The sequence below is a fragment of the Genypterus blacodes genome, unplaced genomic scaffold, assembly GCF_046128005.1.
Source record: "Genypterus blacodes isolate CSIRO-AG114 ecotype Tasmania unplaced genomic scaffold, CSIRO-AGI_Gbla_v1 ptg000028l_1, whole genome shotgun sequence".
In the NCBI taxonomy this organism is placed as follows: domain Eukaryota; kingdom Metazoa; phylum Chordata; class Actinopteri; order Ophidiiformes; family Ophidiidae; genus Genypterus; species Genypterus blacodes.
Genome location: NW_027466841.1, coordinates 4,061,776 through 4,084,955, shown reverse-complemented (window position 1 = coordinate 4,084,955; position 23,180 = coordinate 4,061,776). Strand labels below are relative to the sequence as shown.

The window sequence follows — 23,180 nt, the reverse complement described above, 5'->3', positions numbered from 1 at the left end:
ACACATTGGGATGACGCAACAATGTACGCAGCATCAAAGTCCGAGCTTCTTCTCCCTCATTTCCTTCAGTTTGTACTTCTGGATCTAGAAGAATATAAGTGTTCAGTTAATATTCATATGTTACTAACTCCGATAATGGAGACATTTTAGATGATTTTGCTTTGGAGCAGAAGCATGGTACCTTTCCAGAGGTGGTCAGTGGGTAGCTGTCTGCATACACAACATGAGGGATCTTGAAGTGAGAAATCTAGAAAAAAAACAGGAGCCATCACATGAAGTGGTGCTGTGAGTTTGGGTGTGTGGAGGCTTGTTATCGCCTCCTCTCACCTGGCCTCTGCAGAATGCTTTTATCTCCTCTGCACTGCAGCTATGCTTCTCCTTCAGCCTGATACAGGCACACACCTGCTCTCCAAGCCTTTCATCTTTCACTCCGACCACCTGGGAAAACAGAAATAGCACACGACCAAGAATGTAACCAGCTGATACGCATGGTGGCTTGTGTGGAATACATGATAGTGAACTTCAAGTGAAGACATCAAAAAGTTCCAACAATCTCCCTGTCAGTCACTTGGTAGACTCTTTGCTGTCCTCTAGTGGTCCTGAGTCTCACCTGCACATCCAGCACTTGAGGATGTGTATGGAGAAAGTGCTCTATCTCAGCGGAGTAGATGCTCTCCCCTCCTCGGATGAGCATGTCCTTTAGGCGTCCAACAATCTGGCAGTACCCCAGGCTGTTCAAGGCGAGGCTATCACATGTCAACAGGAGGGGATGTGCAGTGTTAAGTGTCGGGCATATGTAACTGCTCACCACAATTCCTTTCAAATTCATATCTGTCTTCAGTCTTCTCATAATCTCTGAAGGGCAATGCGATCCCCCAATGAGCCCTGAGCAGGAAAACAAGGATCTCTGAACTGCTGGCTCGGCTCAATAAAACATGCAGTTGTGTTCAGCCGACAGCTCTCTTACCAGCTTCAGCTGATGACAAGTCGTACTTGTGTAAACTTTGTTTGAATGCCGTAGACAATGTTGCACCTCGGAGGAAAAGAACATGAATGGATGGATAAATACACATACTTATAAGAAGACTGATTATTTTGTATGTTGTTTGTATGATACCTTTCATTCTGAATGGCCTCCAGGTTGGCACTGCTGTTGTAGCCAGTGGAGGGGAACACCAGTGTGATGCCATGCACTGCCATGCTCATCCCTCCCATTACAGAGCCGAAGCAGCGGTACATGGGTGCGGGCATGCACACCCGCACCTGAGGCTGAGGGGACCAGCAGAGAGAGGATTTCAGACATTTCACTGTATCTGTGAGTTCTAACAGAGACAATGTAAGACACAATGCACTCACCCTCCACCCGTAACCCAAACGAAGACCAAAGAAGTAGGCATTATTCACAATGTTGTGGTGGGAAAGAGTGGCTCCCTTTGGACTACCAGTTGTTCCGTAAAACATGCAAGCAGACGAGAGGGATGTGAATATGTAAGTTCTCTGGTGAAGCCACGTTATCAGGCAGTGGTGCCGGTGTGACGGGTGCAGACAGGTGGAGGCTCACTGAGGTGAACTGGATGCTGATGGGACCATCACAGGACAGCTTGTTCTGCAGATCCATCAGCTCTCTGTGGTGCCGACTCTCGCCTGCTTGGATGACATCATTCACATGGAACATCCCAGTCTGCCTGCTGTCCGTCACAATCACCAGCCTCAGGTCTGGCAGCCTGCCAGACAAGAGATGGAACACATTCTTTCCCCCTCTGTCCATCTCACACCCTAAAGCTCAAGCCGTTATCTTGTTTTTGTCTAACCTGGCGCTCTTCATGGTGCCTGGTGGAGCTGTGTCCATCTCTGGGCAGATCTTACGCAACATCTCAAAGGTGGTGGAGCAGACGGCGGCTTTACTTTGGACCTGCCGTCATATCAGTCAAACACACAGTAAAACCCATCCTCTTACTAATATGTAAGGAATATTCCCTATCAGTTGCATGTCTGTACTTTGGTTCTGTGAATGTATGTCACTTATAATGGATATCATTTTGTTATTATGTGACAGAACTCATATTACCTTCTTCAGAGTAAACTCCACTTCCCTCTGCTGATAGGCTGGATTCAGTGACACTTGTAGAAACAGCAGCAAGGTCAGTAAAGTAAGTAAAGTCCACATTACAGTCTGGATTTAGATGCTGTACGCATGATTCAATATCATTATCACTCATAACGTTGTAATGTGCACAATTGTATCTTGGACAAAGTCTAAAATTCCTGGGATGCTTGATACGAAGAACAAAGAGGAAGTAGCACAGAGGGAAACAGAGGAAACAGGGACGATGGCCAACAGGTGAGTCTCATCAGGACCAGGTGAGACTAATCAGGGCTGATTGATGACCAACATACATATACTGTATATGGAAATGTTCATTCATCAATCTGCTTCTGTTGTCTTCTTTTGGTGGCAAATAACTGCATTACATTTAGAGGTGATATTTTCTCTCCCTTGTTTAGATATAAAGAGGAGTAAAACACCACCTATGTTGGAATCATCACTAAAGTTAACTGTTCAAAGATTCAAGTAAAAAGTCTCATTTCTATCTGTTGTATTAAAGTGATTTAGATATGATTTTTCCATGTGCTCAAAGTAAACGGACCAGTATAATTCCAGCCTTGGCAGTAGCAAACTGGAAAAGGATTCATTCATATATGATGAGTCCCCAAACTCCCAGAGCGAGAAGACCTGCAGCCATCTGGTTAACCTGCACCACAGAAACACAACAACAGAGGTCATGTTAGGTAGCCGTTAATATGTAACAATACAGCCTTAGTTTGTCTTTTTCTAGCTTTTGTCATTCCCAGTTTAATATCTAACGGATGGTGGGATGCAAAGTCCATATAGACAACTACAGCTGAATCATTGCTGGAGAGGTATAAAAGAAAGTCTGCATCAACGTTACAAACCAGGCCAATAATAGTTTAGAGAGTGACATGATGTTGTCATGGTAACAGCCTTCTTGCTGAGTATATTTATTGACGAAAACATCCGGCATCAGAATGAGCATGCAGATGTGAGACTTACATCTTGCTGAAACTCGCCGAAGGTTTTCCGCACGCCGTCCTCCAGGAAGACAACAGCCTCACGATCAGGCCTGCAGGCTCTGGCTCACAGTCAGGGGGAGCATGGAGGTGGAGGAGGTGCCATGGCCGTAGCTGGTGGTCAGTGTAGGGATTTGAGGAGAACCATCCACCTGGAGGGACCTGAGGTAGAGACGTTTCCAGTGTCATGCAGAACTAGACTCAGCTGCTTTCTGGAGGAATGACTGGAGACAGAAAGACTAAGAATTTGTTCCCTGCAGAATAAAAGTAATAGTTTCAGTGACGAAGCAAGGGAAGGGACACACACCAGCTTGAGCTTCAGAATGTTCTAGACTGAAAATTGAAGTTTCTTGTATGTAAAAGATCTTCGTTACTTGATTTCAAAGCAACATCGTTTCTCCTTTGCAACCGTTTCAATGGTGCATGAAAAAGCAAGCGGAGAACCTGAGCAGCGAACCTGAGCAGCGAGGGTGAAATGAGCACAGACATGATGCAGAAGTATAATGCAGTCTGAGTCTCAGTCTGAGTCTGGGTCGCAAGGATAGAGAACACAGGGACTCTGGGGACAGGATGTGTGTGAGCAGAGGTCACATGAGCAGGTTTACCTCCCCATACACACACAGAGGTGACAGCACTGATTGAGTAATCTTTAACTTCCAATGTTCTCACTATTTAACGGACATATATTGGGTGACTTATCACATCCCTCAGTATAATCAGTAGTCTTCCCCATGATTGTGTCGCCTACTGAACCAGACTGGGAGACAACTTAAAGGCTCAGGAAACTTATGCAGGTAATTGGAGTTAATGAGCTGTAAGCCAAAATCATCCAAATTAAAACAAATAAAGGCTTGAAATGTTTCACTTTGTGTGTAATGAATCTATAATATATGAGAGTTTCACTTTTTGAGATGAATTACTGAAATAAATTAACTTTTCCACAATATTCTAATTTATTGAGCTGCACCTGTATACAATAGAGTGACAAGAGCCTGTGGTGCCACCTATGGGTCATAAATAGAAGAACAAATTTATACAGTGTTTGTATTGTTATTAAGGATAAATGATGATGATTCAATTCATCAATTGACGGCATCGTTGTTTGTCTGTTTGCTTGACAGCCGGATTACTAGAAAAGTTATCAACCAGTTCTTGTGAAGCACATTACCGGTGGTCTATGGAGGAACTTGTTCAATTTGAGTGATTTAGGATTCGTTTCTCTTTCTTTAATATTCCTTCTTCAACATTTCAGCCTTTGTGCTTGTTTTTGGTAAAGTAATCCTTAAACATACGGTTTCGCCTTAAAGTCTGGCTGTGCTTCCACGGCCCTTCTGACCTGTAAAATAACTAAGAGGTTGTCAGTGTTCACAGATCCAATAAAAACAATCCCATAGACCCCTCAGTCACACAACTGCTATTTTATTATTGGGTTTCTTCCCAGGAATCACGAACTGAACTTGATCCGTTGGACGTTGTTTTCCTTCTAAATTTGGTATGAAATATCCAACACTCAATGAAAATCAAACCCTTTTGGAAACACTGATGGCTTTTTAAGTACACACTCTGCCAAATCACTCTGGCCAGGAAGCACAGTATGGGTTCCATCCCTCCTGGGGGCCGGCGTTGTCTCAGGGAGCTCTAAATAACTTTGTCATTGTCGGCTCTTTACACTTTGTTTGTTTTCTCCTCTCTGCAGGTCGCCACAGCCTCACACTTTGCTTTCACTGGTACCTTATTGTTCCCTATAGACACTTTGCTGTCACTTTGAAGTTCTCCATCAATGCCTGGAAAGCATCGCCGCAGTATATCGTGGTCCCGGCCCCTTTTATTATGCAGGGTCTGTTTTCCAGGCTTTGTTATGACTACAGCATAAATCTCCATTTTACCATGGCTGGAAATATGAGCGGTCTCCGAGGGTTTGGAGAGGGGACTTCAACATAAAGCCTGGCTCTGTAGCCTCGCTCTCTTCATTATGGGTTTGGTTTGTGGGATAATACAATACGTGGAGCAGCCATGATGGTGTCAGGTAAAGTACTCTAGTGAACCCACAAACTTCAAAACATCATGATCTATGACACACTGTGCTGTAGTGACTTTTTGACTGTAGGGGGCAGTATATGTCTAACAAAGAGAGACCGGTGCCTCTCAGCTGACATGCTGTGGTTCACCATGCATAGTGTCTCAGGGTCTTAGATGGAGTCAAGCCACATTCTGTCTTGTTCTAATCAAATCATTTTTTTTGATCTGTTGAACACTTTGGTGGGGGAATTCCTGCTCTGGAGTGGGGGAGGGAGGGGGAGAGAGAGAGAGAGAGAGAGAGAGAGAGAGAGAGAGAGAGAGAGAGAGAGAGAGAGAGAGAGAGAGAGAGAGAGAGTATTCATCATCATTTGCATGGAATTCCAGGCGCAGAAATGTGAGCATAAGAAAGATTTAAGATGAAGAATTTCACCGTCAGCACATCCTGACTCTTCTTTATTCTCTCTGTTACTCAGAGATGTTGATGCATTCCACAGCAGAGCAGTGATAATCCTCCCGAAATCGATACATTATGTCATCCCAACAGGCTCTGCGTAAACTTGATGTGACTGTTGTTCAATAGTAAGTGTCTCACTGTTGTTATTATTTCATCTGCATTCTGTTTGTCACAAGTTTACTGTCATAAACAAGGCAGGGATTTGTCTTCAGTTCGCTCGCTGCTTTAGTTCTTTATTTTCCAGCGGTAGGTGACATCGTCAGCTTAATCAGTGCAGTGGAGTGTGCTGACCTTTGACCTTTTGTAGTGCTGGCAGAGGCCTGGCAACATAGGAGGATCTGCAGCTCTCATCAAGGGTCACCGACTGAGGCGAGCTGGTAGTAAACGTGGAATGGCTCAATGCATGCGCGTGCATAAGCATAATCGTGTGTGTGTGTGTGTGTGTGTGTGTGTGTGTGTGTGTGTGTATGTGTGTGTATGTGTGTGTGTGTGTGTGTGCGGGTGTGTGACCCCCTGCAGCTCTACTTTCCCTGGGCTCAGCCATTCTTTTCCCAGCTGACCGTTCAGCTGTTACCAACACTTGTCCACTTGATAACTGTTGCCTCAGCACATACGCCCTCACGCTGCTTTACGACCACTAACGACTTAAATGATCAGAGTCGCTGATCTCCCGCCGGAGATCTTATCCAGAGTATGTTAATCACTACAACATCACACTTTCAGGGTTTCTTTCAGAGAGAAATGAGAACAACTGATTGAAACCAAAGCCGTGCAAGAGTAATATTCTATGCATGTCATGAGTTTGACATTGGAATGCGTGCTGCTCTGTGCACGAGATGGCGTGTGACAGCTCCTAAATTCCTCTGATGCTCTCCTGAATTAGACGGCACTGTCGTTGGATTGTGTTTCCATTTAGCGTTTGTTCACAGCACTGAAGAGGCGTCCTGAGATCCCCTGCAAAACATCAGACTTCATGCCAAACCTGAATAATTTAACGTATTTGTGAGATTATTGATGGATACATTGTGATTATGGATTCTGGTGGGATGAACAGAGAAAATCCAATGTTGTTTATGACGATCTGAAACCTTCCAGGATACATAAGATGCTGTTTTCTCTCTCTTCTCCTCTTCCTCCCCCCTCAAGAATCGATCAATCATTCTCTGTCCCGAGAGCAAACAGCTCACATCCGCTCCTGTGTGAAAATCTAAGTGCCCGCTTCCTACCTATCCATCACGCAATTATTATGCCCCTTATTTAGGCATCTATCAAGTGTCACATGTTCAATTACACAATCCATCACGTTCTGCACTTGTCCCACCAACGCTGATGATCTTTGTGGCCCTACAATGCCCAAAGATGTGTGTTTCCCCCGAGAGGCCAGAGGGCGCGTCCCCGTCTCCTGCACATTCTAATGGCTGCATTTAGATAGGAACCTTTGTTTCCCCTCTCTTCTTAAGGCCGCGGCCTCGGTCAGGGGTCAGAGGGGGTTGTCCTGGTTACCAAAGAGGGTTCCCCCAGCAAGGCAAAATCAGGGGTGTTCATTGGACTGTGCAAACAGCAGATCTGCTGGCTTGACAGTGAGCGTGACAGGCCTGAGAGCAGAGAGAGAGAGAGAGAGAGAGAGAGAGAGAGAGAGAGAGAGAGAGAGAGAGGGGGACGGAGACGTCTCTATCACAGTCTGACAGGCTGTGAAGACAATGCAACAACACACATTCAAAACCAAGATGAAGTCCAGGGAGCCGTGGCGACGGGCTTATCTTTTGTTATTTTGATTAGAGTGATCATTTCCTTAATGGAACTTTATGCACAACTCGTTCTTTTATTCATTGTGATAAGGATAATTATGAGGAAGGAGAGAGAAGAGGCCAGGAAGGAAAGGTGAAGTGAGGCAACTGGCAAACAGGTTTGTGTTATTACAACACGCAGAACCTGATCCTTCAAACTGCCTCCTGACTTCACCATCACACTTCATATCAGAGTTCAGACTGTATCATTCCCTCCACACACAGGCAAAGACAAGTAGGTTTCTTGCAACTGATGTATTTGAAGGCAACGCACACACACAATACTGAAGAGAAATAAATACAATGTTACCATAAAACAATAGCATGCACAGCATACGGAATAACATCTTACCAAAGTAAAACAGACAAATAAAACAAATACCTTGCTGGCTTACTGCCTCTTGACAAAGGGAACAGTCTTGAAGGACTTTAGAGGTTTACTTATAACTGTTTACATCAAGTCTAAGTCTGTTGTGACCTGCATAAACTTTCTCCGCAGCTTATAAAAATGTCTGTGTTTGCTGCGGCTTACTGAGACTTCAAACTAAAAGAACTATTACTTGTACTTAATGAAATAATGTTTAAATAATAAACGCCACTTAAATATATTCTCAATTATGACATCAGTGTTAGATAAGTAACCAAATTACATCAATTATGTAAACAATATAATTGCAACAGGTACAAAGTGTGTGTGTCCTCTGAGAATATCACAGAACAGACCTTCATCTCTGTGCAGCGGACCACCAATCACCAAGGCCTCATGACATCATGAGAAAGTTGTCCCCCTGTTGACAAGGCCTACTGTTGCCATGGGGCTCCTGGAAATGGCACCATGGATCCCAGTAAATGAAGGTTGTTGGGGGAGGGGATGTGAAGGCCGGCAAATAAAAGTGCCATTTGCAGCGTGTTTGCTTGACGTCCTCAGAGCCAGATTCTGCTCTGTTATTGGGCCGCTGAATATTGGGGTCTCCCAGTGGAGGCAGGAGCCCCTCAGTCTGGAAGTCATTGTTGTGTTGGTATGTTTGCTGAGCGAACTGAGCTTTGGGAACCATGCAAGTTGACAGCAGCCACAATCACTCACTCACTGACAAGAGAGAATGATGTGGAATAAATAGAAGAGACGGAAAAACACCAAGAGGATTAGAGACATAAAGTCCAACCAAAATAGTGGGATTTACGTGAAAGATCATCTTAGCAGAAGGTATATATGTGCAAGAGAGACCTCATCTACTCCCTGTCAGTCAGTTTTTGGAACACTGTCTTGAAAGGTGACCATCATTCAAAGCCAAGCAACTCCTGATCTCCAAACCATCTGATGAAGAAGTTTCCCTGGTCTACCTCACGCACATTTACTCAGTCCGAGCGCACGATTCCCCGATCCCTTTGATACCTGATATTCATGGACGCGGGCCCGTGCCGTGACCTCGCCGTCACTTTTTTGCTGGAGACACCCAACACCCCCGGGCTCTTAATCCTGCCATGGGAGAGGCAGAGTGGAGGTGGAGGCTGACTGGGAAACTCATGACCCAGCAGGGATTATGGAGCATTTTGGGGGCGCCTTATTGGCTTGTGGACCTGCTCTGTCCCACCTCAACCTAATGGTGTATTCATTCCACTGTCAGAAGATGGAAACTTCGATAGAGATCTCACATGATTGTATGTTACATATGCAGCACTTATATGCATGCATCATCAATTTGACAGCTCAAACAAACAAATACGTATATGGAATTTTGGCCAATAATATCATCTTCCTCCCATGGAATCCTGGATTAACTAAAAAGTCATTGTTTAAGAAATGTAAGAATTTGGGAGACAATAGCCTGTGTGTGGCGTTTTGGCGATGTGTGAGGGAACACATTATGTCCAAGTGGAGGTGTTAGGAGTGCAGCTGCAGGGTGAGCTGTGGCTCAGCGTGGGTGGCAGCTATCTGGCTGCTGAGGCGGTGTGTTTATGTGTGCTGGGGTTGGGGCCACGTGCACGCTGCAGGCATACACACATACACACCAACACACGTACCCACCCTAAAAAAACCACAGAGACTCTATTGATACTGGCTAATCAAGGCGGCAGGGCCGGTGTGTGTGTGTGTGTGTGTGTGTGTGTGTGTGTCGGTGGGGGGGGGTTGGAGCTGTGCACGAGTGTGTGTGAAGTCAACACATTCCCCACATTCCAGCACTTCCCAAGGAGGCATACAATATTAGCAGCTACCCTGAGCTCACTGGCCTCTCCGTGCCGGCCTCTCCGCTGCTCCTCTGTCCCCGGGGTCCCACTGCTCTCTCTCTCACTTCATCGTCTTTCTTTCTGCCAAGTGACGCTGCACTTTGCTGTGACTGTACTTCTCAGCTTCCACCCACGACGTGATCATGTGGTGACTTCAGGCTGAATCACACTGACAGCACAGAGTTCATGTCTGGTTTGATGTGACCTTGTCTACGAAGTCAGAACTGCTTGTGTTTGTATATATAGAATAGAATCAAGGTCCTCACTTGACTCCTCATCCTCTCCTCACTGTATCAGCTTACTGACTCTGGGTTAGATTGAGTCGCCAGCTCTTTCTCACTTTTTATCGCTCCACTTATTTCTTCCATATTTTCCCCTCACAGTGTTGAGAGCTCAGGGTGGGGCAAGAATAATAGCTAATGATGAGCTATACTTATAAATCTGACTTGTTTCTGTGACAGTTTACCTTGTACTGTACAGTAAGTTCAAATTTGAATGCTTGATTTTACTCGTGAGTATTTATTTTGCCAAAATCAAGGAATTGGAATTTCTCCAAAGCTAAATATGTCACCCTCGCTTTGTCCACACTGTATGTGCTTTTGTCCACAAGATTTGACATCAAGGCGAGCTGGACTGATGAAGAAGCATCATCAGCCAAACAAGTACCCACTAACCCTCTTCCTCCTCCTCTGAACCTGCTTCCTTCACAGCCAGAGCGGGCGGCAAGGTTCACAGTAAAGCACTGTCGCCATAGCAACTCTGTTTGCATTTCCCAGTGAGCAATTCTGGGACTGCTGGTTTTCAGCTGGAATTCAGACAGTCGATTCACTGTCTCACTGACTGTCTGTCTGTTTGGGACAAATTACCAAAAGACCTGCGAGGTGCATTTCCAACTTAAGTGAAAAAGCAGGAAAACAGGATTAGTGTCTGCGGCCTGGATCATCATCTCACCATCTCAGAGCTCCTCTAACGTGAGCTGTTCTAATGAAACAGAAGAACCTTCATTTTAACAAGGAGCTCCAGTGGAATTCTACGTGCCAATCAAACATGGGCCTGTGGTTGGAGAGCAGCGCGCCGTGCTGTGCGCCCAATCACAGCGCCGTATTCAGGTCTGTCTTCACTTCTCTCACTCTCATACCAGCCCGCTGCACTGGAACAAAGGGCCCTTTCACGTTGACCTTGACACACGGCCACCCCCCTCACCACAGGAACCGAGGCCAGGAATCCACCCCGACTCTCTGATATCAATCTGCCTGTAGCCCTGGCAGACGGCATGAGGTGAACCGGGGAGGAGGATAATGCAAATCAGATGAGAGGGATGTTTGATTCCAACTGTATATGAAAGAAAAGCAGCAATCTGAATTTCTCCTCCATGTCCCGGAGCTTCAAGTCATACTGTCATTTAGAAAACAATAAAGCAGATTTTGCTAGAAATTACTTACACACTAGGACAATAATATCGAGTTTACAAGCTCCGCACACAACAATTTAAGTGAGACGGTTCCCAAATCCAGTTATTGTGTTACACTATAACTTGGTGTAAAATCCCATTTCTATGGTCAGAGCTGCATTCTCTATGCTGCTTCACGTTACAGGGAGACATGGCACAAAGCAGTGAGCTGACGTGATGCAACACCTGGATGTTATTATGGGATGGAGATCCATGACATTACAGTGAAGGTATCTGGTAAGTAAATGACAAATATCACCACAATTGCATCCAGCATATAAAAATACAAAATAGTATTAGTGTCTTAGATCGGATGCAATTTCCCCTCTAAAGTCATAAAATTATGTAAATCGCTTAAAATGTTGCTGCTATTGTTATTATGTCAGAATAAATTAAGTTTAAGATCAATCACTTCCTTTTATACACGATAAAACAAAAGAGTCGGAATTTAAACACCACAGGCATGAGAGTGAAGTTCCAGGGAATAAAAGCTTTTATTCTCGAGGGCAAACAGGATTTTGCAGTTTTTGGTTTGTTTTTGTTACAATTCCACCGCCTGAAACACACTTAAACTCAGGCATTCAAATTGTGGCTCATTTTTTAAACAAAATAAAAATAACAGGCTTTGACTTTATACACGTTTGTCACGAGACATAACTTCACATCTGTACATCAAACTTTCTCTCTTGTTTTGTTTTTTTTACAAAGCACGTGGAGCTTCCAAATATACATCATTCACATTTTATACACATTAAAAACCAAACAGGCTCTGCTACATTTAAACCTGCCAGAGCGGCGGTCCGAGCGCCTCTCAGCTTCCAGAACAGAGCCCGACTTTCACGCTGCTTGGCAACCGTTCGGGATCTCCATTCTCTGTCTCTTAAGAGTCACGAGTCTGCGGGGGAGGACGGAGGCGCTGGGATGGGGGCCAGTCTGTCCGTCAAGATGATTGCGCCACTTTCTCTCTTCAGTATCATCACTTAAGTTTGGCTCGTCTCCCTCCCCCGCTGGGCGAGGACTTGTCCCCGTTACAAAAGCCGCATTTGGCGGTCAGTCCGTGTCCACGTGACAGGGGTTGGTGCCCTGCTGCTGCGCCTCGCGGAACAGCCGCAGGAAGTCTTTGTAGCGTGGCGCGCAGCCCATCCAGGCCTCCCCAAACCGCACTGTCCCGGTGAAAAGGAAGTCCCCCTCGGCGGACTTCACCCCACACTGGATTGGCATCTTGATGCGGCCGGTCCAGCTCCGTGCCCTCACGCCCCCGGATGCAAACACCTGGGTCTTCTGTCTGTAGAGGCGGCTGATCTCCACGGTGACGGACGTGTGCTCCTCCTGCTGCTCCACCTTCTTAGTGCTTCCTCGTGCCACTGAAAGTACAGAAGGACAGAAGTAAGACACTGGTAACTAAAACGAGCCGTGTTTTCATTGGACATTTCTTTCCACCATTACAGCAGCAGGAAGCCTATAATTCTCCCAAACGGGGCTGTAACTTACCGAAGTCGCTGGTGCAGACGGCGAGGAGCATCTCAGCGTCGGTGCAGGGCTGGCAGGGCGCTGAGGAGAGAGAAAGAGAGCGAGAGGATCAGTCAGGGGGCAAGAATCCAGCACACGGATACAAAAGAAACTGGGGAAAGAACCTGATTACTTCAGCACTTCTGCTCCTGCGGTCTGATCAGAACAACCTATCTGAGGCTGCCACAGCTCTTCAGGCTAAGTAGTTCTTACACAAATACACAGCTGCGGTTACGGCGGCTGTGCGGGCGCACGCGCTGCACAAAAACACGTTCCAGGTCGTGGTAATTTCCGTTTTTGCGAAGGATTGAATGATTCTGTATTTAGCTGGAGAGCAGAACAGGAGTCGGCTTGTCAGGAGCTCAGGGTGGTTTTGGTTTTAACACCAAACAGAGCTGGACGTGAAGCTGGTGGTAATCACAGCTCATTAAAAAATGCTGATGAGTGTGTGAGCGTGCCTGTGTGTGTGTGCGTGTGTGTGTGTGTGTGCCCTAGGGCGCTGTTTCAGTCAGCATTCACTGCCAGAACAGGAACCCCCTTAGACACTCCATAACAAACAAGGACCAGATGAATAGGATAAGGAGGGCGAGAGGACAAGGAGAGGTGAAGAAGCTTTTTCTCTGATCTCAGCTCAGTGAGTGCTCCTGCTCGCACGCCTGCTGGGCTCAGAGGCACACAGGTCTGACAGAGAGACAGAGAGAGAGAGACAGAGCGACAGAGCGACAGGGGATAGAGAGACAGAGAGAGAGCGCAGCACAGAGTTGCAACTTGAGCATCAGACGGAGCGAAATGCCAGAAATGAAGCTGAAGAGGGAAAACTTTGACATCATCACCTCAGCCTCTGAGCACAAGGAGCTTCTGACCCCATTTTGCAAGTTCCAGCAGTGCAAAGGGAAGTAGATTGAATGAAATGGCCTCCGCTCAGCTCTTTCACAGCCCTGAGCTACATTTCACCTTTGATTCAGGCTCTCTGTCTGTCCAGAGAGTTTTACGGCACTAAATGAGAGCAGTCAAGTCAATGATTAGTTGACCCAGGTGGTCCTGAACTCCTTTATTAGCCCCGGACCTGCTTCTGGCAGGGGCGGGGAGGGGCAGGTGTGGCTGGAGGGAGCGGGCGTGCGGTCAGCAGAGGGCTGAGGTGCAGCAGGAGGGGCGACTACCCTCCACATGTCAGGGAGAGTGATTACAAATGTTAACACAGGTGGAGTTAATGCACTGCGGAATCTGTGTGGAGGAAAATATGCAGATCCTGGCAGTGATGTTAAATTAAATGTAAATAAGACTTATTAACCCCGTCATCCTCTTTATGAGCAGAGCTGGAGGGCTTATTTTTAGCTGCTTTACTGAAGATGCAGCTTTGCATGTCTTAGGTCAGCTTGTGTTGCAACACAAGGCACTGCTACATCACCAGAGGGGTCAGAGGTCACAAAGCCACAAGCTCAAACAGCTCAGGAACAGCTGGAGAGCAGGGGAGACTTCAGAGCGGCTGACCTCGCCCAGAGCACAGAGCAGAGAGCCCTTTGAAGTGAGCTCGCTGGCCGCCGTAGCTTCAGACAGAGCAGCCAGCACAGCACCGGCCCAAACCCAGGCCTGTTATTCCCCCCAAAGCAGAGCGGAGCGCTGGAGCAGAACAGGGCTCACATGTCAGACATGAAACAGAACCACAGGAATGGGCAGAGAGCAGAGTCAGCATCTCTGGCTGGCTCCTGCAGATGCAGCACCGGTCTTGATCAGAACCACTTCACAGGGGCAGAGAGGGATGAGGGATGGGAGAAGCAGTGAGGGCAGAGGGGGCGGACAGAGGGTCCCTGCAACATCTGGGCTCGGCTGCATTCCACTCTAATGGAGCACAACTTGTTAATACGCTTGGCACAGACGAAAACCACTTCAAACAGCCGGGAAGAGAGCGGGAAGATAGATGGAGGGCAGGAAGGGAAGGAAAATAGGAGAATGATAAATAGCAGAGAGAGGAATGGAGAGGTAGGAAATGGTGAGCCAGAGGGGAAGAAAAGACAAATAATTTAAGAAAGGCGAGCTTAGTGGGTGACGCTAGGAACGCGCGTGTGTGTGTGTGGGGGGTATGGTCTTGAAGGTTTCTACTAACATCTGGACAGAGATACATTCCAACTTGATGGCGAGCAACTCAACCCCAGCACACAGCAGGTCAGAGAGGAGAGAGGAAGAGAAGAGAAGAGGCAGGGAGACCAGAGACCCTGAACCCGGGGTCCAGGTGACACGAGACCACTGTCTTAGTGAATCATCTCAGTGTTATCACACACACACACACACACACACACACACACACACACACACACACACACACACACACACACACACACACACACACACACACACACACACACACACACACACACACACACACACACACACACACACACACACACCATGAAAACAACTCCTCCCCCTCTCTCTCTGTGTGTGTTGTGCCAAATAAGCATGCAGGATGTGAACCCAGAGAGCCATAAAAACAGATGTGGGCTCCATCACTCCTCATATTTTGCTTTGGGTGAAAAAAAACACAGTTGAAACTCTGCAGGTTTGGCAGGTACGCAGCGTGACACACACACACACACACACACACACACACACACACACACACACACACACACACACACACACACACACACACACACACACACACACACACACACACACACGCCTATCTATTAAGAAACTGATACTCTGACATTCAATCCTAAAAAATACAACTTTTATAAACATATAAAAGCTTCATCCTTATGTTTTGATGAGAACTTTGACAGTTTTATTTTGACAAGAAATATATTCCTGAGAGAATTCCGGGGCAGAAACACAAACACACTCTGGCTGCAGCGTTATAGCAGGAGAGTTGGACAAAGTGCAGAGTTTCCTACTATTAAAGTCAAACTTAATAAATGTTTCCACCAGTTGCAGGCTGCATTTCATGGCGCTTGACGTGGAGACGAAGCACAAAGCGGCGAGTCTGCGAAGTCTGCAGCTCTTTACAAATGCAGCAAACACAAACTAAGCCAGGGAAAACATCTACAGGTTTCCCGCCGCGTCGTCACATCATCATAACACAAATGCATCTTACCGCCAAGCGAGCGGGCCGCTGCTCCCGGCCTGTCGCTGACCAGCTCGTACTGGAAAGCTGTGATCCTGCGGCTGATGTCCGTGTGCTGGATGGCCTCGATAAAGAGCGCCCCCTCCTGGATGCCGAAGCAGTGCACCTTGCCCCAGGCCTGGTCCTCCTCGCGCAGCAACAGTCGCAACTTGCCGCTGCGGTCCAGGTAGATGTTAGCGCCGCTGGAGTTTGCCGAGGGCTTGATGCAGACGGAGAGCCGGGCGGCAGCGGGGGACACGGTGTTGGGCCGCAGGTTGACGATGATGGCGCCCGTGGGGTAAAGCCACTGCAGAGAGCCTTGGGAGCAGCGTAGGTACACCTGCTCCACATCCCTGGAGTGGCCCTCGTGGGTCAGGCCGCTGGAAGAAAAGGCAAAGTACAGAGGTCAGAGGTCAGAACTCTGACAAATCACGTTTTCTTTGCTTTTCCTGCTCACACTGAACCAGATTTGCCTTTACAGTAGCGACTCTCACGCTCATCTTGACTTCACCGAGGTGAAGACCTTTGGGTGACTATCTGGACTTTAGACCACATTCCACTCAAAGCATTAAACTCCAACTGTGAAAAAGACTGGCTGCATGACTAGTCACGAGCCAGAGCAGCCAGGATGACCTCAGCTGCAACACACTTCCCATACCACATTGTTTCTCCCAGAGCTTTGGCAAAACCCGCCGCTGGCACGCTGCCTTTGGGAAGAGTTTGGATGCAGGAATGGATGAATGGAGGGACGCAGGGGCTTCTGGGCAGACAACAGCAGCAACAGTAGCCGGGCCTGCTGCATGCAAGTGCAAATGCAGGTCACGCACTGAACCTCCCCTTGCTTTCAAGCCACCAAAGAGACTGGGAGAGACTTGTCCGGGCAGCACTTCGGACCCTGGCGCCAGCGTGACCAAATGACTCCCTCCAGAACTTAATGCCTGGTCAGGGTTTGAAATCTCCAGTCTGTCAGTCATTCTGTGGCAAAGCCAGAGGCAGGAAGCCATCAGCATTCTACCAGCATGCACATGCCAAGCTAGTGGTTAAACTGTAGGGGAGAAACGCCCAGTTTGTTGAAAATGAGATGCTGAAATTCAAATGTGCCATAGATCAGAAGTAACCCGAGGCACATGCAGAGCATATGGAGCGAAACCCCCAGAACCAGCCGCTCCTCTGCACGCTTCTAATTAAGTCTTCTCTAACTTCATCATCTCTCTGCATGCAATTAAAGATTAGTCGAGAGAGAGAACTTAATGAATAACAGACTATTGGGTCCAAGCTCAAAGTTCTGAGTCCTGAGCAGAGGATGAAGAACCAAACCACCATTTGAGGTGAAGCCGCTAAAGTGAAGAAGAAGAAGAAGAAGAAGAAGAAGAGACTCCAGCAGATGTTTGACTAGAGATTGAAACTTTCCAGAGTTTTCTGCCTGGAGATTAAGAAACTGTCAACAATTGTTTAAAAAGATTAACCATAAGACTTCAGCGACAAGTTCATGGCATTCATGTTACTGTTGATTTGGGGGGGGGGGGGGGGGAGTCCGCCATGACACAAAGAAGCTATTAATTATAGAAATGTCTTATTAGAGTTCATCTCATTTAAAACAGACTGGAGGCTTATTAAGCTTTATATCTGAAACTAACACACATCATTACTTTATATACAACTTTATCATATCTAAATGAAAAAGGAATAAAGCAAATCGTGTTGATTTGATACTTTTACACATGAAGTCTCCATTCATGGCAGCAGTGAGTCATTCATATACAGCGTTGCACAACCGAGAGCAATAAAACAATAACATCTCAATTACGTCATCGTTAGTTTGTTTAAAAGAAATTTGTCCGATAAAATTCGTGTACTTTTATATATATTTTCTATTTTTTCTATTTTTTCCCTGCAAATCGGGTGTCTGACTTCACATCGGCGCGGAGTTTCGGGTCTTTTCAGGCCGCAACAACATTCACTTTATCTGGTTTGTTGATGAACAACACTTAGTGATCAGTTTTAAAACAAGATAATCGATCGAACGGAGCCTCACCTGCCCTTCCAGCTGCACTGGTCGCTTGAATATTGTCCCGATGAGATCCGGCTGAGCAGCAGCAGAGACAGAGACGCCAGGATCGGGCTGAGCATGTTTGTCCCTCCGCTCACTTTCTCTTCTCTCAAGGAAAACTACGGGAAAGTTTCCACCAAAGCATCGTCTCCATGTGCCCGCACCTCCGCGTCTCTTCCCCGGGATCCTGCGCGTCTTTTCCCCCGGGATCCTTCGCGTCTCAGCTCCGGGATCCCCCGCGTCTCTTCTCCGGGGAGCTGAAGATGATTAAAGCGGGGAGATAAAGAAGGCACCTCCGGTACGTTCCGCCCTGCTGACTGAGCTCCGGGAAATGTTTGGTGAGTTTCCTTCCCTGGAGTTCTGCAGCCCTGATTGCTCGTGACGTCACAACCCAGCCACAGCATGATGCGTTCAGGGGCTCAACCAAAACTCCAAAAACACAAACTTTGGAGTGTCCGAATGCATTTAAAACAACAACTGCATATCAGTTACCGAAATAAACATATTGATGAAATATAAATATAAAACATAAATAAACAACGGTATGACACATTAAAGAATACCTAAACAGTAGATGTAGGTAAACACAGTATGTTACAAAAGCAGCGATATACATACAAACATGTACTTATATCCAGATCCTAAGCATAATTACAGAGTATGTCAAATTAAAAAACGACGCATTCTTGTAACTAACTAACCAACTAACTAACCAACTAACTAACTAAGGAACGAACGAACGAAGAAACGAACGAACGAACGAATTAACTATGACGATGATGATGACGATGATGAGGATATTATTATTGTTGTTGTTGTTGTTGTTGTCGTTGTTGTTGTTGTTGCTGTTGCTGTTGAAACATGTTTACTGTCGTAGAAAACTAATACAGTGTTCATCTGGTCATAATAAGCTAATTTAGCCAAACAAAGCTATGAACAAATCCGCAGGCCGCAAAGCCTCAAACATTACACTTCACCAGTAGAGTCATAGATAGTAAATTCCATATTTCCAAATCGGTATAATTGCGTTACTACTCAGAGCTTAACTGACTGCAGACAAAGTTTCCGACAGCACTTGAAGGCAGCATGAAAATGAAGGATTTTGTTTGTGCAGCCTGCAGCTCCATACAGGCTCATCTCTATGAAATACACTGTTTGTGTTCAATTGTAGGTTCTGACTTTAGCCTGAACTTGTGTCCTCTGTGCATCTTCAACCACGTCGCCATGTTTGCATGATTTCTTACTCGGACAGAAGAAGTAAGTGAAGCTTGAAATTATGTTTTGCAGCTCCACAAACATCTTTATGGGTTCACCATGTTGATAAATGAGTGAATTAAGACTCACAGGGATAATGTAATGGTAAAATAACGGTAGCTCTTCAAATTGTTGGATCAGATTTCTGAAACCTTGATTCATTTCATATCTGAGGACTCATGACTGAAAAGTATTCATCAATAGTTCATTATAATAAGTGAGACCACATGCCAGAATAACCAAACCGGGCATTTCAGACAACCCAGAGTTATGCAATATGAAGGTCCTGTATAAGAAGAGTTTTCTGAATTGAACCGACAGCTGTAAATGTATGACACAGATTTGTAGCAAGGTTTTATAAATGAACATGAACCTCACATTGTGTAAAAGAACCATGTTCCAAGTGCAACAAGAGCGGCAGGGGCATGTAGAGCAGCAGGTCCGTTAAGAGAGGTTGCATCTGTAAACATAAACTAGTCCTGACTCAAGGAATGGATCCAGGGCAACATTTTCATATAAAACAAGATGTTTTGTGTGTGTTTGGCATGAGAAAGAAACCTGTCTGACAAGGAAAACCAGAGGAGTTTGTAACTGCTACTTTCCCTCTCTGGTTTCTTAGGACTTTGATTTGGTGGAGGCTTCATGATGACATGTCTGGATTGCTGCCATGCAGGGTTGCGTGTCCAGACAGGGGTCCGGGGGCCACCAAAGGGCCTCACAAACCCCAGATGAATGTGGAGATATCATCTCAACCGTTGACTCGCCCTCGCCGCCATTTTACAGATTTTCCCTCTGAGCAACTTTCTAGTATCATTTGCGTAATTTGTTCACCGGCTGGTAAACGTGTCTGGTGGGCACTCGTTTCTGTTGTGTCTCGGCCGCACTGCAGGCGTGCTGTCTTGATGTGGTAACAGAACTGCCAGGCGTGTTTGGACATGGCATTCCATTGCCACCTGCACGGTTACGCCAAGGCTACACCTGTAACTGTTTCTCCATGATGTCTGTCATCATCACAGTCTGTGCGGCAATTCAATGTCTTAAGCAGGACTATTAACAGTGCAATTACCAGATGGAATGATTCACGACTTACTCACAACTTTGATACCAGCAGGCCCGAGTATCATCTATATGTTTTTGCCGAATTTCTCATTACAATGATATTTTCCGAGTGTGAGTAGCTCCATCATATCTTTAGTTTATTGTTAAAAGTACAACACATTACACATATTTAAGTCAAATACTAAACTGTCCACAGCTCCACAGCTCCACTTCTCCTTTCCAACATGTGCCCTCTTCTTGTTATTCCAGTTGCCCGATCACCGGCTGTCCTTGTTTGTTATTTTGTCTCTCACTGCAGCTGAAAGCAAAGTGGGTTTTCACTCTCAGCTCAGCTCCACCTGTCAGAGATCTCTCTGGAGGTGGAGGAGCGGAGCGTCGGGAAAACAAGAGCCTCAATCGATGACAGATATCTGGAGAGTGAGACGCAGACGGTTAATCATACACTGGGTGGCAAATGTTGGCTTTAGAGCGAAACTTGGCACAGCCGCCCTGGCATTCAGAGGAGCGGCGCGTGTAAGTTAGTGGATTAGGTGTGTTTGATAAACGTGTTGTGCAGCCTGGGACAGAGGGAGGGAGGGAGGGAGGGAAGGAGGACAGGAGAGAGTTTAGCCTGGGAGCGTCTGAGGGGGGGAGGGGGACACAGCTTTAAAGATCTGTGTGTGTGTGTGTGTGTGTGTGTGTGTGTGTGTGTGTGTGTGTGTGTGTGTGTGTTTTGTCAGGCATGTTGTCCCACACACTTGTTGAGAGCGACCCAGCCAGTGTCCAGGTGAAAAAGCAGTCATAAAAGAGATTACACTTGTGGCAGGATGTGACTTTCTTTCGTGTGTGTGTATGTTTGTGTGTGTGTGTGTGTGTGTGTGTGTGTGTGTGTGTGTGTGTGTTTCCCCCCAATCTTGTCATTGCCTCATGTCCCCTCTTACTTGAACCACTCTGGTTTCCCCTTGATTGTTTCACTGTGGTAAAACAAGAAACCAGACTCGTGCAATGACACAAAACCTTGTGTTGGTACAAAACAGGATTAACCCTTTATTCGCTGTGTCGCTCTCTGTTCTGGTTTCTGTGAGTTGATCAAGGTTGAAGTCCGGAATGTTTGCCAATCAGTGCAAGCCTGGAGTTAATTTTCAACACCCTCTCCTCTTAATGTTAAACCTCCCCGACTGAGAACCAGTTGGATGGCTGCTGCTTCCAGAGCGAGTCTCTACCTGTACCTCATTACGCTCGCAATCTCGGACAGATAAACAGTAAACCTGCAGTCGCACGAGCATGGCGGCTATCTTGTGGTATGCGCCCCGGCAGATTGTAAGGCGCTGATAGCACAGAGAGACCGTACGCCTGTCAGCCTCCTTTGCTGGCTCCTCTCCAGACTGTCAGAAATGCGGCCCAGCTTAGACCCGCGTCCGCATTCCTCTGGGTAAACAAATCACCCGGCAGGCGTGATGTTTGTATCCCCTCCAACACCTCGCATGACTCACACCAGTCCATCAAACACCTGTGGCTTGCTTTCCACAGCTTCAGGAACTGGAACAAGACGGTAATAATCATAGCGTACATTCCAAACGCTGCGGGCCACCGTCTCAATCATCGGCCCGGTGCGTTCTGCTCGTCGTATCTCGTATCTCGTGTTAACTCTGTAACATCACGCCGGTCGACAGCCATATGTGGGAGGAAAGTGACATATTTGAAGTATGCAGCAACTGGTGCATATCTCTACAAATTCTCTGAAGTTTTTGCAAGCCGTGGAACACAAAGCCTGTCTTTTGTTTGGCCTGTGATGGAGATGTATGGCCCATTCGCATGCGCTTGTCAAGGGAGAGAGACGAGAGAGGCAAAATTTAACTTGAGGAATATAGACGAAGAGGAATGAGAGTAAACAAGAATGCAGGGAGCCTGAAGGTGTCGTGGCTGGAGGAGATCAGGCGATACAAAGGCCTCAGCATTCCCTCTTGTTGGGGTCCGTGCCGAATTATACCTTCAAGCTGTTCTCACCCCCATGCTATCAGTTCCTTCATATCCCCCCCTGTCAGCTGATGAAGTGCAGCTCTGAGGGCTCACGAGAAGAATTTAGGTCGGCCCCCGTATTGGACGTGGCGCATGCCCAAACAGGAGGTGAGTTATTCTGTTCGATAAAAAGTGAATTAAGCCGCAATTTGTCCTCAGCTTTTATAGCGATCAGATGTGGATTACGCCCCTAAAGTCCAGCGGCTCTGAAGCTGGATGAGGAGCTGCTGAGAGACTTTGGAAGATGGAAGCCGAGATTGAAGGTAGAATTATCCGGCTGTCTTTGAAGTTCCTCACGCCGCCTTCCTCAGGACGACTTCCGCTCCACTGATTAGCCTCGGTGTTCTGATTCTCATGGCCCCCTGTGGAGACACCCGCTCTGGCCCACATCCCTCCTTCTCCGCAGCCCTTTGGGATGACGGGTACGCTCATTCTTCGCTTCACGCCGCCAGCGCAGGATGCTGTACACAAAAAGTGTCAGCCATTAGGCCGGCTGATGCTGGGTGACAGGCATGATAGACTCAGAGACGCAGGGGGAGGGAGCGCAGCAACAAGAGCGCCTTCTTTGTTAAACCTCAAGTTCTCTGGCTCACTCTGGGAGATCAGCTCCTTCTCTCTCTCTCTCTCTCTGCCCATAGGGCTCTGGCAGCCGTCCTGCCCCATACTAAGAACATTTTACTGTCCCCCCCACCCCCCAAAAAATATATTGATTTCATATTGGCCGTGCCATCCCGTGTTCCCAGTATGGAATTCCCCGGGAAACAGCAAAACAGATTTTGACGCAGTTTTGAAGCGTTTGTAGGGAACGAACGTCATCTGTGTTCAATCAGAAAAGCAGGGATGTGCCAGTCCAGATGAAGCTCATTCAGGCTCCCTGGGTATCTTACAAAGACGGCCTTTCAATCTGCACTGGAGGTTGTGTTGTTAGTTTGGGCCTTTTCTCATTTCCAACAGGAGATCTTTGAGGAGATACACACTCACTTTCTCCTTGTGGTTTTGAGGGCTGGGGGGGGAACAAAGAGACACTTACCTACATCCCATATCCACAGAAGGGTTTGTCTTCTGATGCTATACATTGACAGAAAAGAGAGACCGATAAACATCCTCTCTTGGTGGACACACAGAGTTGAAACAGGCTAATAGGCAAAGTGCTTTCACTGAAACTGCCATTAACAAGCTCA

General features: G+C 46.8%; 1 protein-coding gene and 1 pseudogene across 1 annotated transcript; both read right to left on the bottom strand.

Moving 5' to 3' along the window:
* Window positions 1-33: 33 nt before the first annotated feature.
* On the bottom strand, window positions 34-3,579 carry LOC142993580 (medium-chain acyl-CoA ligase ACSF2, mitochondrial-like; annotated as a pseudogene).
* A 7,917-nt stretch (window positions 3,580-11,496) lies between these two features.
* metrnla (meteorin like, glial cell differentiation regulator a) lies at window positions 11,497-18,062 on the bottom strand. Its single transcript, XM_076144268.1, has 4 exons — window positions 17,674-18,062; window positions 15,630-16,018; window positions 12,518-12,577; window positions 11,497-12,390 (listed from the first exon to the last, which is right to left on the bottom strand). The coding sequence occupies exons 1-4, from the start codon at window positions 17,766-17,768 to the stop codon at window positions 12,077-12,079; spliced, it is 858 nt and encodes a 285-aa protein (XP_076000383.1). The 5' UTR covers window positions 17,769-18,062; the 3' UTR covers window positions 11,497-12,076.
* Between the last annotated feature and the right edge of the window lie 5,118 nt (window positions 18,063-23,180).